The sequence below is a fragment of the Podarcis raffonei genome, chromosome Z (genome assembly GCF_027172205.1).
Source record: "Podarcis raffonei isolate rPodRaf1 chromosome Z, rPodRaf1.pri, whole genome shotgun sequence".
NCBI lineage: Eukaryota > Metazoa > Chordata > Lepidosauria > Squamata > Lacertidae > Podarcis > Podarcis raffonei.
The window spans coordinates 5024326-5039437 of NC_070621.1; the positions used below are offsets into that span (position 1 = coordinate 5024326).

General features: G+C 43.2%; 1 protein-coding gene across 1 annotated transcript in view; it reads left to right on the forward strand.

Moving 5' to 3' along the window:
- COL27A1 (collagen type XXVII alpha 1 chain) overlaps window positions 1-15112 on the forward strand; it is a 262533-nt gene that overhangs the window by 159575 nt on the left and 87846 nt on the right. Inside the window, exons 28-29 of the mRNA XM_053374834.1 lie at window positions 1461-1514; window positions 14664-14717. Coding sequence (XP_053230809.1) covers window positions 1461-1514; window positions 14664-14717 — 108 coding nt within the window. The remainder of the gene's footprint in view (window positions 1-1460; window positions 1515-14663; window positions 14718-15112) is intronic.

A 15112-nucleotide genomic window follows, 5' to 3' on the forward strand; every position in this document is an offset into this window, starting at 1 on the left:
ACTTGTCCAGTTTTTTCAATGCTGTTCTCCAACTGAACAAGGTGTTCAAAAATCCATATATAAGAAGGAAATGTAATGGAAACAACATCCAAAAATGTATTAAGTTGGAGAAAATCACTTGCAAAAAATGGTCACATTAGTAAAAACTGCAAGCAAAATTCTGTTTATTGGGGAAAATTCATTCTAAAATGCTGATGGATTTTTATGAGGAAAGAACAGGTTGCTGTGTAAATTTGGAAAACTGAATTTAAGATAAGAAAAAATGGGAACTAGAAATTGTCAGATTCATACTCCCCTATCTTCCCAGCAGTGCTACATCTGAATATCTGCTTGTGAGTGAGCTCTGTGATTTGTTGTTTGAGTGATCAGGTCAAATTTGTTAAGGAAAAAAAGAAGGCAAAACCCTGAAACTGAACTGTGGGCAGGTGAAGGAATTTTATAGACTAGTAATAAGCTGGAAGTTTTTCTTTAAAGACAAGGAAATAAAGAGAGGAATAAATCATATTACAGATTATTAAATATTGTTTGATTCTAACTCCCATAAGGGCCAGTCAGCATGGGTGGCAGCAGCAGTAGGGAATATTGGGAGTTGTAGTCTAGCAGTATCTGGGGAGCTATGAGGGTTCCCCATGCCTGAACGATCCATTTTGTTGGATTATGGTGATGTTTTTAAATAATCTGGTTGTTAATTGATTGTATGTATTTATTGGGTTTAAACTGTGAGCCGCCTGAAGAACATGGTTGATTGAGGAGTATACAAATGCCATAAATAATAATGCAGTCCTCACCATGTCTACTCAGAAGTAAGTCCTAATGAATTGGTTAACTGTTGCTTAACTAGCCATGGCCCAACCCACAATGCAAATGTCCACAGCATTTTACCTAAGGGCTACAGAACCTTTTACAGCCTGAAGGCCGCATCCTGCCATAGGCAGCTTTCTATGGGCTGTGTTGCCAGTGGCAGATGGGGCCAGAGAGCAACGTGAGTAGGATCTGAATCAAAAGTGGGTAGCGCCAAATAGGGGCCTGTTACATTTGATCAGTAGTTTACATCCCAGCCATGCAAAACTAAAGGTTCTGCACCCACTAAACAAACAAACAAACAAACACACACACACACACAGAGACACACAATTGGTCCATCCATAGCCAAGCCAATAGGAGCCTCTGTTCAAAGACACAGTTCAGCCAGACAAACAAGTTGTGAAGTAGAGACAGTGAGGTGAGTGGTCTGGTGAGCACTCCAAGGGCGAGATAGGGAGGTCTTGAGGGCCACAATTGGCTCATGGACTGGAGTGTCTCCCTCCATCCTCCCACACCTACACTTTATAGCAAATTTCCCATTTCAAATATGCTCATCTAAATTAGGTCTTGCTTTTTAAAAAAAAAAGGAACTCAAACATTTTGGAGTGACCCCATGCTGTAAGCAAGTTACTTCCATATTTTTCTTGTTTTACCAGGGTCCTGCTGGAGTTCGTGGATCCCCAGGATCAAGAGGTTCAAAAGGTCGCCGGGTAAGTTGTGGCTAAATTTGTAAAGTTTCCTGTTGAGAATTTTTCCTTTAATGTCCCAAAGAAGAAATTGCAGTGGGGCATTGCATGCAGTAAAAATATTACTAAGGATGGCGGAAAATTGGTGATATGGGCTTTTGTGTGTGTGCATGTAGCAGTTGGGTGGAATTGCTGGTTTGTTTGTGCCCTGCCTGCTGGTCCTCAAATCATTTGTGCCTTGCCTGCTGGTCCTCAAAAAGGCCCCATGGCAGCTTACAACTTTAAAACCATTTCCAGGTAAGGTTACCAGACGTCCCCATTTCCTGGGGACAGTCCCCAGATTTACAAATCAGTCCCCATACAAAATCCATTGAAGTTGAAAAGTGTCCCCGGATTCATTGGAAAAAATCTGGTAACCTTATCTTATAAGTGTCTTCTTTACAATTTCTTTTTAATGGAGCATCCAGAAGACATCAGCATCCTTTCGCAATCATCTCATGCCTTTGCTTCCTTTCACTGATTTGCTTTCTGTTAATGGGGGAAATCCAACTTTTATGCAAGATCTGGAGCAGCAATGCATCAAATCTTAATTGCTAGTGTGTCTTTGTGCTTTTAGCCCTAAGGTTTCAGATGGGTGTGGTTTTTACTTGGCTGGATGATGTTTTTAGAGGCTGTCCTCGTATCTTCAACTCCTTCTGGGTGCTCCTCACCTGATTGCACCTATGCCACTTCGTTTCAGTCTATTTATAACTGTCAAACGTCTACTACAGATAATTTTCAGAAGAGTGCTTTGCTAAGGACCTCCAAACAGGAAATGTGGACAAGTTCCTGCAGTTTATTGTTTTAAGATATATATCGGAAGTCTTCTGGAATTCTTGTATCTCTTTATAACAAGCCGCCATAACAAACACTTCTAATATTCAGTATGAGGAAGTACCTGCTAGTAACATTGTATGTATGCCTTTTATGGAACACGTAGGCTGTTTTTGTACATTGCACAATGCAGATTACAGTGTGCATGTATCGGCTGTAGGTCTGTTTACCTTAAACACTCAGGCAGCATTACGGCCTGGCTGGAGGGGAGGTTGTAGCCTCTTCCTGCCCCCTCCTTGGTTAAGGGTATCCTGTTAAAGGGAACCGTGGAGAGTTTATTCCGTTTGACTGCGAGATTGGGGCCAGAGCCATAAAACTCCTTTAGTGAGGACCCCTTGGAGGTACCCCTATTTGATGTAAGACTTAGTGCCCCCCATGTTGTGGTTTACAGCAGATGGGCTGGAGTTAATTAAATGGCTTCACCCAATGCCTATGCCAAACCATTCTCATCTGTATCCGATAAATCTGTGGCCTATTTGAACCCACTGTCTAGTTTGGTTATTTCATACTGTCATGGTTATTTCATCATATAGGGAGTGACTGGGTCACAGGGCCTTGGCACACAAGTTCTTGTCCTGCAAGGGTAGCTAACTCCTGCCACCCCAGCCAGCATGGCCAATGATCAGGGGTGGCAGGAGTTGCCATCCAGCAACATCTGAATTTGTGATTTCTAAGTGTCATCTAGTGACCCTCCTTCTCACAACCATTCTTGCCTGGGTCAGAATAGAGGCAAGGCAAGCCTGCAGGTTGCAACAGTGAAGAGGTACTCATGCCAGTTGATCCCTTTCTGGTGTGGAGCATTGGTAGATATCTGGCTGTGCTGACCCTTGATGCCAGCTCCAGTTTTGTGGATGCTGTAGGTAGGGGCATGGTTTCTCCTTAGGCACTCTCTTTGGGAATCTGGAATGGAGGTTGCTGTTCTACATAATATTACCACGCTGGGACCAATTTCATGAAGGATTGTGGGAAGATCCAAATTTCATGAAGGATTGTGGGAAGATCCAGATTGAAAAGATGCATAGGCCTTGAATTCAGCTGAGCACTGCCTTTTGTCAAATTGCCTGTGGTTCTTGTTGTGAGGGAGAGCAAGCCACAGTGGCTTCAGCCCACAATGCCAAATATCTGCTAGTTTGGATACCAGCTGGAATAAAATCCATCTTTAGGTTTCCCATTCATCAGATTTGGCACAAAGACAGGAAGGGGCTGGTTTATGTGTCACAAAGCAGTTGTTCCTTCAAATTGCAGCCCAAGCTGTTAAACCTGCAAGCAAATCTTTAGTTGATATAAATCTATCTGTTTTAAAATTGATTCAAGCTTGTACCCCTGCCACGAGTCAGTGAAGATTAGAATTTACAAACAGCATTATATTACACAGTTCTACGTATTCACCTTTAAAATGTGGCAATGTGAACCAAATTTATAGTTTTGCTTTTATGTCTGTATTTAAGAGCTTGGTTGGAACAAATACAAATTTACAATATCTAGCCTGGCTTTGCTGTTGTCCTGGATCTGAAACCAGAGATGAAGAAGTGTGTGTACTCAAGGTCAGAGGAGTGGGGGAAAGTTAGGTTCAAAGATCTGGAGGCACTCAAGTTACCATGCAAACAAGAGCTAGGAGCTTATTGTTTTCAGAGAAGTTAAAGAGTTGCCTGGAATTACATGCAGGAATTATTTAAAGCTCCCAGAGTAGCTTACAAAAATCAGGAGTAAGACAGTCCCTGCCATCAGGCTTATAGTAAAAAAATACATGACACAAGAGGGAAAAGGGAAGGAGGGAAGAGGAGAGAAGCAAGATTGGGACCAATTCTTTAAGTTATAGCTCTTACAGCATAGTTCTGTTGACACCGATTCTGGCTGGCTTGGACAGCAACCCTTCTCTGTAAGAACTCCTCACAATCAGATATAAGAGCTGAGCAGCTAAATTTGTTTGGACTAGAAAGGCTGGGCTGTTCCTCCGAACAGTTTCCTTTTATCAAACAGCTGATTTGCTAGTATTTAGAGTCCTGCAGTTTACTTTCGTGCAGTAAATGAAATTTATAGGCCACCTTGTAGACTCAATGGCTCTCAAGGCAGTCTGTAAAAGCCTTGATGTCTCTCAAGATGGAACATGAACTAAAGCAACACACAAGTTGTAAAATGCATTACTGGCACCAGCAAGAGACGGCACGGTGTGTGTGTGTGTGTGTGTGTGTGTGTGTGTGTGTGTGTGATTATTAGGGCTGGGTGAATTTGTCATAATAGGTTTTTCTCATTTTTTTCTAGTCTTAAGTCAATTTTTTCTAGATTTCCACATCAATTTATGCTTTCTAAGTCCTCGTGAAAGTTCTGGGGGTGGGGGCATCTTATTCCTCAACAGAGCTCTTGGCATAGAGAAGTAGCCAGTAGATTTTCTCTTTGTATTTCTAGAGGTTGTGAAAACTAAACACCACCCATTTTTGCATGAGAGGAGCCAATGACATGCAGAGAGCCATCACTGTTGAGTGGGAATTGATGGAAAATTGTTCCAGAGCAGGCTGCCCTGGGGCAGAACTAATCTCCACTCATTAGTGTGGAAATCTCCAGTGCTCTGTGCCACACAGAAGCAGCGAAGCCAAGAGGAAGAAGCTCTTAAGCATCCCATTCTGGAGCACCAGACTCCCTCCTTCTTGATTTCTCTCTGCCTTGCCACCCCACGCCCCACCCCAAGCCAAGCCTGTGCTTACAGCAGCCAGTTCTCTGCAACTGCAGTATTGTGCTACCTCTGCCAAAAGGCCCCAGATTGTGCAGGGTTCCCTCCACTCACCTTCCTTTCCAGCTCAGGCTGAGCAAAGCAGGCAACTGGTGAGGCGTGGCGCCAGTGGCAAAGCTTTCCGGCTGCCCTCGCCCCAGAAGCTGTCAGAGCCACTTAATTTTGGAAAGCTGCTCTCCCAACCAACCACCAATTTCTCTAAAAAATAATAATGCTATTTTAATGAGGTGGAAATAAGGCAGTTAAAGACTTTAGAAAGACCAGCGGGACTTTTCACTTTAGCAGAGTGAAAAGCTGGGTCCTGAATGAGTTCAGCTCTTTTCATGCTCTGGGTGGCCAGATCCACTCTGGCCTGGAGCGGATGAAGCACTTCTGGAGGCCCTGCTGTTAAATTAGGGTCACTGCGGATCATTGTGCTCATGAAATCAAGGCTGAACAATGCACTAAGGGCCAAGCTACAGGTGACATTATTCACATGTTTAAACAATTGGGCTTAACCTGGCTTTTACTGTGACCCAAACGCCTGGTCCATCCATCATGCGTAAAGCTTTCCTGTAGGTTAATCTTTCAAATAGGCTTATGGCAGTTATTAGCCAACAAAGAAATGCTACTATTGCCTTCTAGGGAGAGAGTGCTCTGTCACTGTTCCATAAGGGAAGCCGCAGATTGATTCCACAGGAAACAACTGTCTTGAAGCATGGTATGATCTATCTGGGCTCTTACGTTCTTAGATGGAGCATAAGTGGGGAATCCTTTTCTGCCTGAAGGCCATGTTTCTTTCTGGGCAACTTTCTAAGGGCCACATACCAGTGGTGGGGTAGGCAAGAAGCAAGAGTGGGCTGAGCAACTAATGCAAATTTTACCTTTGTACAGTAGGCTAGTTTCTACACATACTGGGAAACCCCTTTTTTATGGTCCATTACTGCATCTCATAATGAAATGGTACTGTGCTGCGGCCATGTTTGGGCTCCATGTTTGAGGAGGCCCTCTGGGAAAATGTGTTCTGGTCAGCCCCTTCATATATTGATGGGCTTCCCATTGGCTTATCTGCCAGTGGCAGCAACAGCTGCACTGTGATTTGCACTGATTTTAAATACCCATAATCCAAGGCACTGGTGGAAATTTAAATGGTATCTTCTGCTTAGTAACCACCATTAAATTTCTAGTCAGGGATGTTATGCTTAGTGAGAATGACAGTTGACTTCCAGACCGATCTGTTTGGGATTGGGTACATTTGAGAAAACAACTGTTCTAACAATGAAAAATGAACAGCTTGCATTAATAATAATACAGTGGTACCTCGCAAGACGAATGCCTCGCAAGACGAAAAACGCGCAAGACGAAAGAGTTTTCCGTTTTTTGAGTCGTTCCTCAAGACAAATTTCCCTATGGGCTTGCTTCGCAAGACAAAACGTCTTGCGAGTTCTTGCGAGTTTGTTTCCTTTTTCTTAAAGCTGCTAAGCCGTTAATAGCTGCTAAGCCGCTAATAGCCGTGCTTCGCAAGACGCAAAAACCGCAAGACGAAGAGACTCGCGGAATGGATTAATTTCGTCTTGCGAGGCACCACTGTAATAATAATAATAATAATAATAATAATAATAATAATAATAATTTATTATTTGTACCCCGCCCATCTAGCTGGGTTTCCCCAGCCACTCTGGGTGGCTTCCACAAAGACTAAAAATACACTAAAATGTCACACATTAAAAACTTCCCTGAACATTTGTACAGATTAGTGTAATACTGGATAATAAAATTTCATTTGATTATTATGAAAGGTTGCATCCCATTTTTTCATGAGTACTGGGTGGTTTCTTGCGATAGTCCAAACAACCCATGTGTTCCGTGAACATTTGCCACATGTAGTATAATGAAAATGGACTGGGCTTGCCTCTAGCCACTCTGACCTGGAACATCAATTCTCAGCCAGTGCTATTGAGCATACTAGCATGCCAAGAGTCAGTGTTAAGACCCCCCAGTTTTCCACCCATGCCGCTGGTAACAGAAAAGCTATCATTGTTAGGATAACCTTGAGCAGGTGTGATTCTAAGCCCAAGTATTGCCCGTGCAGGAGACTTTTCAATTGTTATGTTGCATATCAAGTTGATTTACTTGAAGGGATGGGGTCAATAGTGAGAATAGTGGGGAGTGGGGGGTCTGGACAGCTGCCTAAGGTTTCTAGATGATAGTATTGACCTGGGATTAAAGATGAGTGAAAAATTGGATTCCGTTCACATTTAAATGTGAGACTATCAAATTTTCATTTTCTGAAATATGTGGACTGAAATGCTGCCTTTCTTCAAAATTCTCCATTCTCCAGTGTTTGCAGTGCTGTTCTCCAGGCATGTAATGTGTACAAAACTGCATACTAAAGTGTGCCCGTTAGTGAAAACAACATGAAAAAGAGGGGAATGACATTACAAAATGTGTATGACATACATAACTGCATATCATAATGTGGTGAAATTCACAAAATGCTGGTGAATTTTCATGACACCCTCTTTCTTTCTTTCTTTCTTTCTTTCTTTCTTTCTTTCTTTCATGGCACTCATGTTTCAGCAAGGATCGCATTCTATGACTCTGGTGCCACCAGTGAAAAGGCCCACCTCTGTGTCCCCCACAAGCTAATAGGCTTTAATTAACCTCCCACATGCCCAGTAAAATTGTTACAGGATGAGCAACATGTGTTGCATGCTTAAGCAGCTCTGCCCTAACCAACCTCACCCTAATCATCTCATGTGAGCAAGCCTTTAATTTCATCGTCATTCTTTTCCTTTTCCTTTTCGTTTTGGTTTTGTTAAGTTTCTGAGGGGCAGTAATTCCAGATCCTGTCCTCTTCAGCATTCCCTATGTTTCTGATCCCACATCCAAGGATGTAATTCAAATCAGAATGGAAAGACATTAATGCAGCTTTTTGCCAGATGCATGTGGATTCTGTCAGTGTTTAATTTCAGTTTTGAAGGCAAGACTAATGGTTGATCTGGCTTTGATTGAGAAGAACAATGGAGATTTTTAGGGGTCTCTGCTTAAAGGTTTATAGTTATTAGACTGAGAAAACACCGTGTAAACTTCTGGGGGGAGGGGACAGAAACGACCTTTTAGATAAATATACCTCCTGATAGAAGAATATAATTTTGTTCTGATTTAGTTGAGGCTTTCCCATTCCCTCTTAGAAAAAAAAAGTTTTATTTTGTGTTTTTTTTTTGTTTTGTTTAAAAAAACTAATATAGGAAGTTAATTTTTGTTCCATTCTTCACAAATACCTTTCCCCCCCTTTTGGATGAGTCCCAGATTTTCAGCAAAATGATTTAATCTAAGGATTAATTTTAAACACATGCCAAAGACTGCACATGCCCTCTACACATGCACCAAATCCTCTCTAGAATTAAGTCCATATGTGTTGGAGTTCAGGATTAGATTCCCTGGTTGGATGCAAATCTGGCCACTTCATGAATGGGGAACTTGGGTTATATACCTAGGGCTACAGCTGATGGGAGCCAGAGTCCATCAACATCTGGAGTGGCCACAGCTCCCCCACTCCTCATCCGTGCTGTTAATAGAACTGGTTCTTAATCTGCCATTTTCTGGGGAGAGAATCCATAGCTTTCATCAGTTTCTCAAAGAAATCCATGACCCAATAAAAGTTGAGAATGGCTGGACTTGAAAATCTTATGCAATTTCAATTTGGCCTTCTCTCTTGTGGCCTTTTAGCAGTCCTTAACAATTTATTTATTTTCTACTCAGCTTTTTATAGACTGTGTTCCTGGTTCTCGTTTATTTAATTTTAATCAGATGCTAGTTTTATTACATGCTATCTTATTCCATTGTTGTATTATGCTTTGCAAAGTTTTCCTTGCAAGCCTCTTCCTGTGATGGCTAGGGTGGTCATTTGTCCTGCCTTGCAGAGGAAAGTCTTCTGTTTGAATGCATCTCTGTCTGAAAGACTCTCCTCCAGCCAAGTGTTGTATAAAGATAAAGGGGTAGTTTCCAACTAAGTTCTGTTCAGAGCAGCCCCACTGAATTAATGAATCCAAGTTAGTTATGGCCATTTGTTTCAATGGATTATATCCAACATTAGTCCCACAGAGTAGGCCTATTGAAGTTAATATATGTGACCAACTTCTGTCCATTAATTCCAGTCTGCTCTGACTAGGACTTAGTTGGATACAACTCAGTGAGTCTACCCTGAGTAGCACCATCACTGGATATAATCCAGAATCTTTCAGCCATAAAATGCTTGGGTAGGCAAGAATGTTTTCAGCTTCTCCTGAATGTCAGTGATGAACAGAAAGGTCATTCCAGAAATAAGGAATTATCCTTGTGAAGACCCTGTCATGGGTGAATACCAACCGGGCAGACCCCAGTGGTGGCACTGCCAATAGGACCTTCCCTGCCAATTGCGGGGCCTGAGATGGTTAATACTGGGGAAGGTATTCTTTTAGGTTTTGGGTCCCAAAACCATTTAGTGCTTTGTGTGCTATTTCTGACACATTGAACTGAGCCAAAGTAGCTAATTGATAGCCACTTCTGATGAAAAGCATTACATAAACCCACTAAATAAATGGATAAAGCATTAATAATTATGTTGTTGTTACTGTATTAATTTATACACTGCTTAACGCCAAAATAGGCTTCTTAGCAGTTTACAAAGTAAAAATATAATAATTACTGCCTCTTTCAGTTGCTCTGAAACTTCCTAGAAGGAAGCAGGGGGATAAGGAAAAACTTCTGAAAGCTAAGATAAACAAGAAGGAAAAGAACAAGAGGAGAGGAACATGAGATGGAGGGATGGGGCAGTTTCAGGAGTTGTTGTGGGCCACATGCCACCTACCTGTGACCTGGAGGACCAGAATCTTAGGTATATGTTTACTCCATCTTATGGGCACGCCAGTCTTATATCTCCCAGAAGATTTTGCCACTGAAACAGTTTGTTAACTATGGACTAGTTCCATCACATAGCAAGGAACACGTCATAACCTTTTAAATATATTTCTGGAAGTTGGTGCAATTCTTGGAGGGCCTCCTGGCTGCTGATGGGCCATTTCCTGGCCCAGGGCCGCCATTTCTCTTGTTCATCTGTGACTGCCACTGTCAGCTAACAGAGGTTTCACAGGCTTCAACTAATTGGTGCAACGTTGCCTCTAGAATATTGCACCTAGGAGGTAGGAACAGCTAGAACTTGTTCCTCTTCATATCCTGAATGCAAACAGAAAGATGTTCACAGTGTAAGGTCAGTGGTTGATAAAATGGACAGTGAAGGGATTAGTTCAGTTTACACTGAACTAATCTAGGACTAAACTAGGTGAAGGGATTAGTTCAGTTTACACTGAACTAAACTAGGACTGCTGTGTTGCGCATGGCGGAATGCAGCTGCATTAAAGTTACAGCATTTCGGTTGCTGCTATAGTCACTGGCAGCATTAGGTGTACCTCATCAGGGTGTTTGGCCTTTGCATCCTGTGGTTTTTCCAGTATTTTGTACTACAGAGTACAGTGCAATCACATCTTAGGTGCAATGAACTTCTGCAATTTCAACTTTGTGTGGTTGAAAGCTGTCCAATTAAACCCCCACAAAATAAGCTATCTGATTAAAACTCTTGGATGCAAGGGCGAGAGCTTAAAAGCTCCTTTCGCACCAAGTTTTTTCCAGCATAGGAAGAGCTTTGAATCTCTCCCCCTTGCTTACTGGGCTCTGGGATGCTCTTGCATTTAACCACCACAACAGTCCTGTTAGGTAAGGCTGAGAGGCAGTGACTGGTCCAAGGTGAAAGCGTCATGGCCAAGTGTGGATTTGAACCCCAGTCTCCCAGGACCTAGTTCAATACTCAAACCACTGCCCCTAACTGGTGCTAGTAAAATTCAGTTAAAATGCCTGTTGCCTGCTTGGAAAGGAAAATAGTTGTTGGCGTCCATCTGGCTTGAGAGACAATGGAGTGTTCCTCCAAGGGTGAAGTCACTGCTGTGTTAGCACCACCAAAGGGACCTCCCTGGGCCGCAAGCCTGAGCAGTGGGTATGGAGGTCCTGAGCTTACCTCTTGGCTTTGCTGATGTGGTCCAAATGAAAGCAGAGCAATACATCTGGCACCACCTTGGCTGCAGGAGTTGCCAGAAGGAGGCGGACAAAGCACCTTCCAATCGTCTTAGGAACCCCTCTGCAGATTTGTATAGGGATTACTCCTTAGCCTTTTGTTTCCCCGAAGACATTCCACAAAGCAGTGGAGGTTTAGAATCAGAGTTTTCTTTCTCCTGGATGGACTACCTTCCCTGGCTGATGAGCCCCAGCTGCCCCTCGTTTCCCTCTATAGCACATGCAGAAACCGCCTTCTTGACTGCTAGACCACCTCTTGGTCTCATCCGCTCAATCCGCTGCAGCCTGTCTTTGCATGCAGGGGAAGTCTGTAACTCTCCTGGGGTTGGAGAGCCATCTGCTTCCCTCACCTTGTTTAGCTGGCCAGTTGAAGCCATTCCTGGGGTGTGGCCGCTGCCACATGCTAACAGGACAGCTTCTAGGAGCCACAGGTGAGAGCTGAGTGCAGGGCAGGGACCAAAGGAGGACAAACTACCTTAGAAGGAGCATGACTGACTCCCACCAGAGATACTACCCCTCCCCCAACACTCCAAAGGGAAATAGTAAATAAGTAAGTAATATATTGAAAGGGGCAGGAAGAAGGACTTGGGACTATCATGCGTATGATGATATGCCTTTCATGCTTTATCAGTGGCATAGTAATGCCAAATGAGACACAGAATTGTTGGGACTTTCCAGCCCTTCCTTACCCTGTGTGTTAGATTGCTGGATTCCCCTGATATGTGAGAACCAGTTATCTTAAAGGGATGGGGGTAGGCAGCTTCAGGTTTTGTGTGACAGGAGATAGCTGCTGCCCCACCATCTGGGGCCAAGTCATCAGTCCCACCTGCCAGTTAAAACAAACAAATAAGTAAATAAAGTGCAGGATCTCTGCGTTTACAACTGCCTCCTGTCCACCAAGCTTTCAGCTGTTTGGGCTCCTGCTGCGATCTTGCCATCACAGATTGGCCAGGAGTTCCTGCCTTGCTTTAAAAAAATAAATAAAACAAAAAAGGACATTGACAGGGTTTTGTTTGCTGTAGCAGTTTGGCTGTCTTCCCCGCTGCACATCTTATGCAGTTACACTACCGCTCTGTGTGACTCTTCCTCTCTCTCATACTGTACTCGCTTTGGTCAGTGTTGGCTCTCAGTTTTGTTGGCTCCAAGTCTGCATCATGATTATCACGTTTGGCTCCAGTTTTCTTTCCTCCTTCCCCTCTCCCATTTCCTTGCTGGCCCACCTCTCCTCTTCTCTCCTTCTTTCCTCCGGGCTGATTTGCATGTTACAGTCAGCTGCTGATCTGTCTACTTAAGAGCTTGCATGAGTGGGCTGCTTGCATGAGCTGTACTGTGTGTGGGAGGAAAAGGAAGCTGAACCAGGGATTTCCATTTCCAAGTGCTCCCAACCCCACTATTCACAGAAGTCTAGTGTTGCACAATCACACCTGTCTTGCATGTGTGTCTTGCATGTGGTGTGTAGTGGTTCAGAGTGTTGTACTAGGACCAGGGAATTTCAGGTTCACATCCTTGCATGGCCAAGAACCTTACTGGGTAGTATGGGGCCAGTCTCAAACTCTCAGCCTAGCCTACCTCACAGGGTTGTTCTAAGAAGAAAATGGTGAAAGAAGAACTAATTAAAGGAGTAGTAAGATAAAAATTATAGGGTTGTAACCAACTAAATTCTGTTCAGACTCATTAAAGTTAAGTTGAGTAGGACTAACATTGGATACCACCCATAATAAAATATTTGCCATTATAATATACAGTGGTACCTCGGGTTAAGAACTTAATTCGTTCTGGAGGTCCGTTCTTAACCTGAAACTGTTCTTAACCTGAGGTACCACTTTAGCTAATGGGGCCTCCCGCTGCCACCGCACGACTTCTGTTCTCATCCTGAAGCAAAGTTCTTAACACAAGGTACTATTTCTGGGTTAGTGTAGTCTGTAACCTGAAGCATCTGTAACCCGAGGTACCACTGTATATATAATAAATTCATGTCGACTGGACAACTTGTGAGTTTCTGAATTCACAAATGAGTAGTTTATAAAATTCAGGGAATCCTCATTAAAACTTATGCATAACGGCACTATACACTGGTGAGGCCATCCTGAATATCTAATGAAGTCAATCCTGCTGCCTAGGCATCCAGTACCCAACTGGGAATAGGGCTGTGCAGCCAATGCAGGATTAACCCCTGTCCTCCCGCTTCTGCTGGGTGGAAATGGTTTGGGGGAAATGGCTTGATGGGCCAAGAGTGGCCTGTGGACTAGAGGTTCCCCACCTCAGGTCTGTCTAGCAGTCCATTATGGCTCCTGTAACAGGCAACCAAACACTCACACAAAGGTCTCTTCCTTTCCCATCATGTGGTGCCTTATCCGTTTTAACTGCAGATGCCAGGGATTAAACTTGTGACATTTTCAGGCAAAGTATGCATGGCCAATGGTCAGAGCAGACGGAGCTTGTCCTCCAACAGCATCTGGAGGAGCACCAGGTTAGGGAAGAGGGCCATACTCTGTGTTACTGCTCCAATCAGAGAATGAGAAAATGTGATTAAAAAAAAAAATCAGGAGTGGCAACCAAATCACGGAATTCTCTCCCAGAGAGGCCTGCCCTTCAGGAGATAGATGAAGTCCACTCTGATCAGTTCTTGAAGTTTTGGGTTGCTACTTGATTCTGCCCCCCCTTCTTTTCCCTTCTTATTCAAGTGTTTGCAGGTTTCTTTGCTGCCTCTTTCTTTAATTTGTAGTCTTTAAAATGATGTACTAATGTTAAGCTTGCCCTTCTTTTTTGCGTGGCATTGGTTTTAACCTGGTTGGCCACTGTGGGTGACTCATGGAGGCAGAAGGGCAAGATGTAAAGCATTTTGAGTCAGTATTTTATTGGGTGGGGGGAATTCAACCACATATTGGTACATTGGCTTTAGTGAAATTAAAGTGGATTCATTGCCATACAGCGACAAATCCACTTTTAAAAATGGAGCAGGTGAGTGTGAGTTTGTGTGTGTAGTTTGGAAAGTGACAGAGAATGCACTGAATAGCATGGAACGAATGAATGACTAGCATGAAGACATTTAACCCTCCCGCCTAGCAAAGCAGGATAAATTGCAGGATGTGTGCTGCTTGTAAACAAATCAGAGTGGATGCTCAATTAAGATCTGCCACATAAGTGTTGCAGAAGCGAATCAAGTGACTGCTGAAAAAAATAGATTATCTGGGAGAGCCCCTAAACAAATGTCCTCAGCTCTATTTTGATCATGGGATAAGCCCAAGGTTCCTCACTGTCCTTTTGAAAGAGTCTTACAAGAGAATACTTTTAACTCGACTTGGCCACTCTCCTTTAAAATTCTCTATTTGAGGGTTAGACAGTTTTTGCCATTTGTAGCTTGAGAGAGACACCTGCTGTTCATTCCCCGTGTACAACTTTCTTCTTCCTCTCCCCCATCCCCACTTTTTAAAATGTTGTGTATTTATGTATATTCATGTGTGCCTGTGTGTGTTTTTCCCTAGGGTGCTCGAGGTCCTGATGGACTAGTGGGTGAACCAGGGCCGCAAGGTGCTAAGGTGAGCCCCCCAGATCCAGAGACTGTTAGTTGTGGCTAGATTGTTTTGGGGCATGTTATGAACTTTGTCCATTGCACTGTGGGAAACTAAGGCACTGGTTTCCTGACCCTGCACCCTGTGAATGTTTCATAGCTTTGCAAGGCAGATGCTGAACCAGGTTTAGATGGATTTGTGTGACCCTTTCAGTTTGTGATGGAGATTAAGACGTGTATGGTCTCACGCATATGTTGAAGTTCTGCCCACTACTTTTAATGGTTCCTTAGTGGTGAAATAAACATAGTTTACACGTGCTCAAAAACACTCTCTTCTGTTTGTTATTTCTCATTACTGTTTGCCAAAGTGCATAATTACCTGGTTTGGAATATGGATTTTTCTGGCCCTTAATGTTAAGAAGC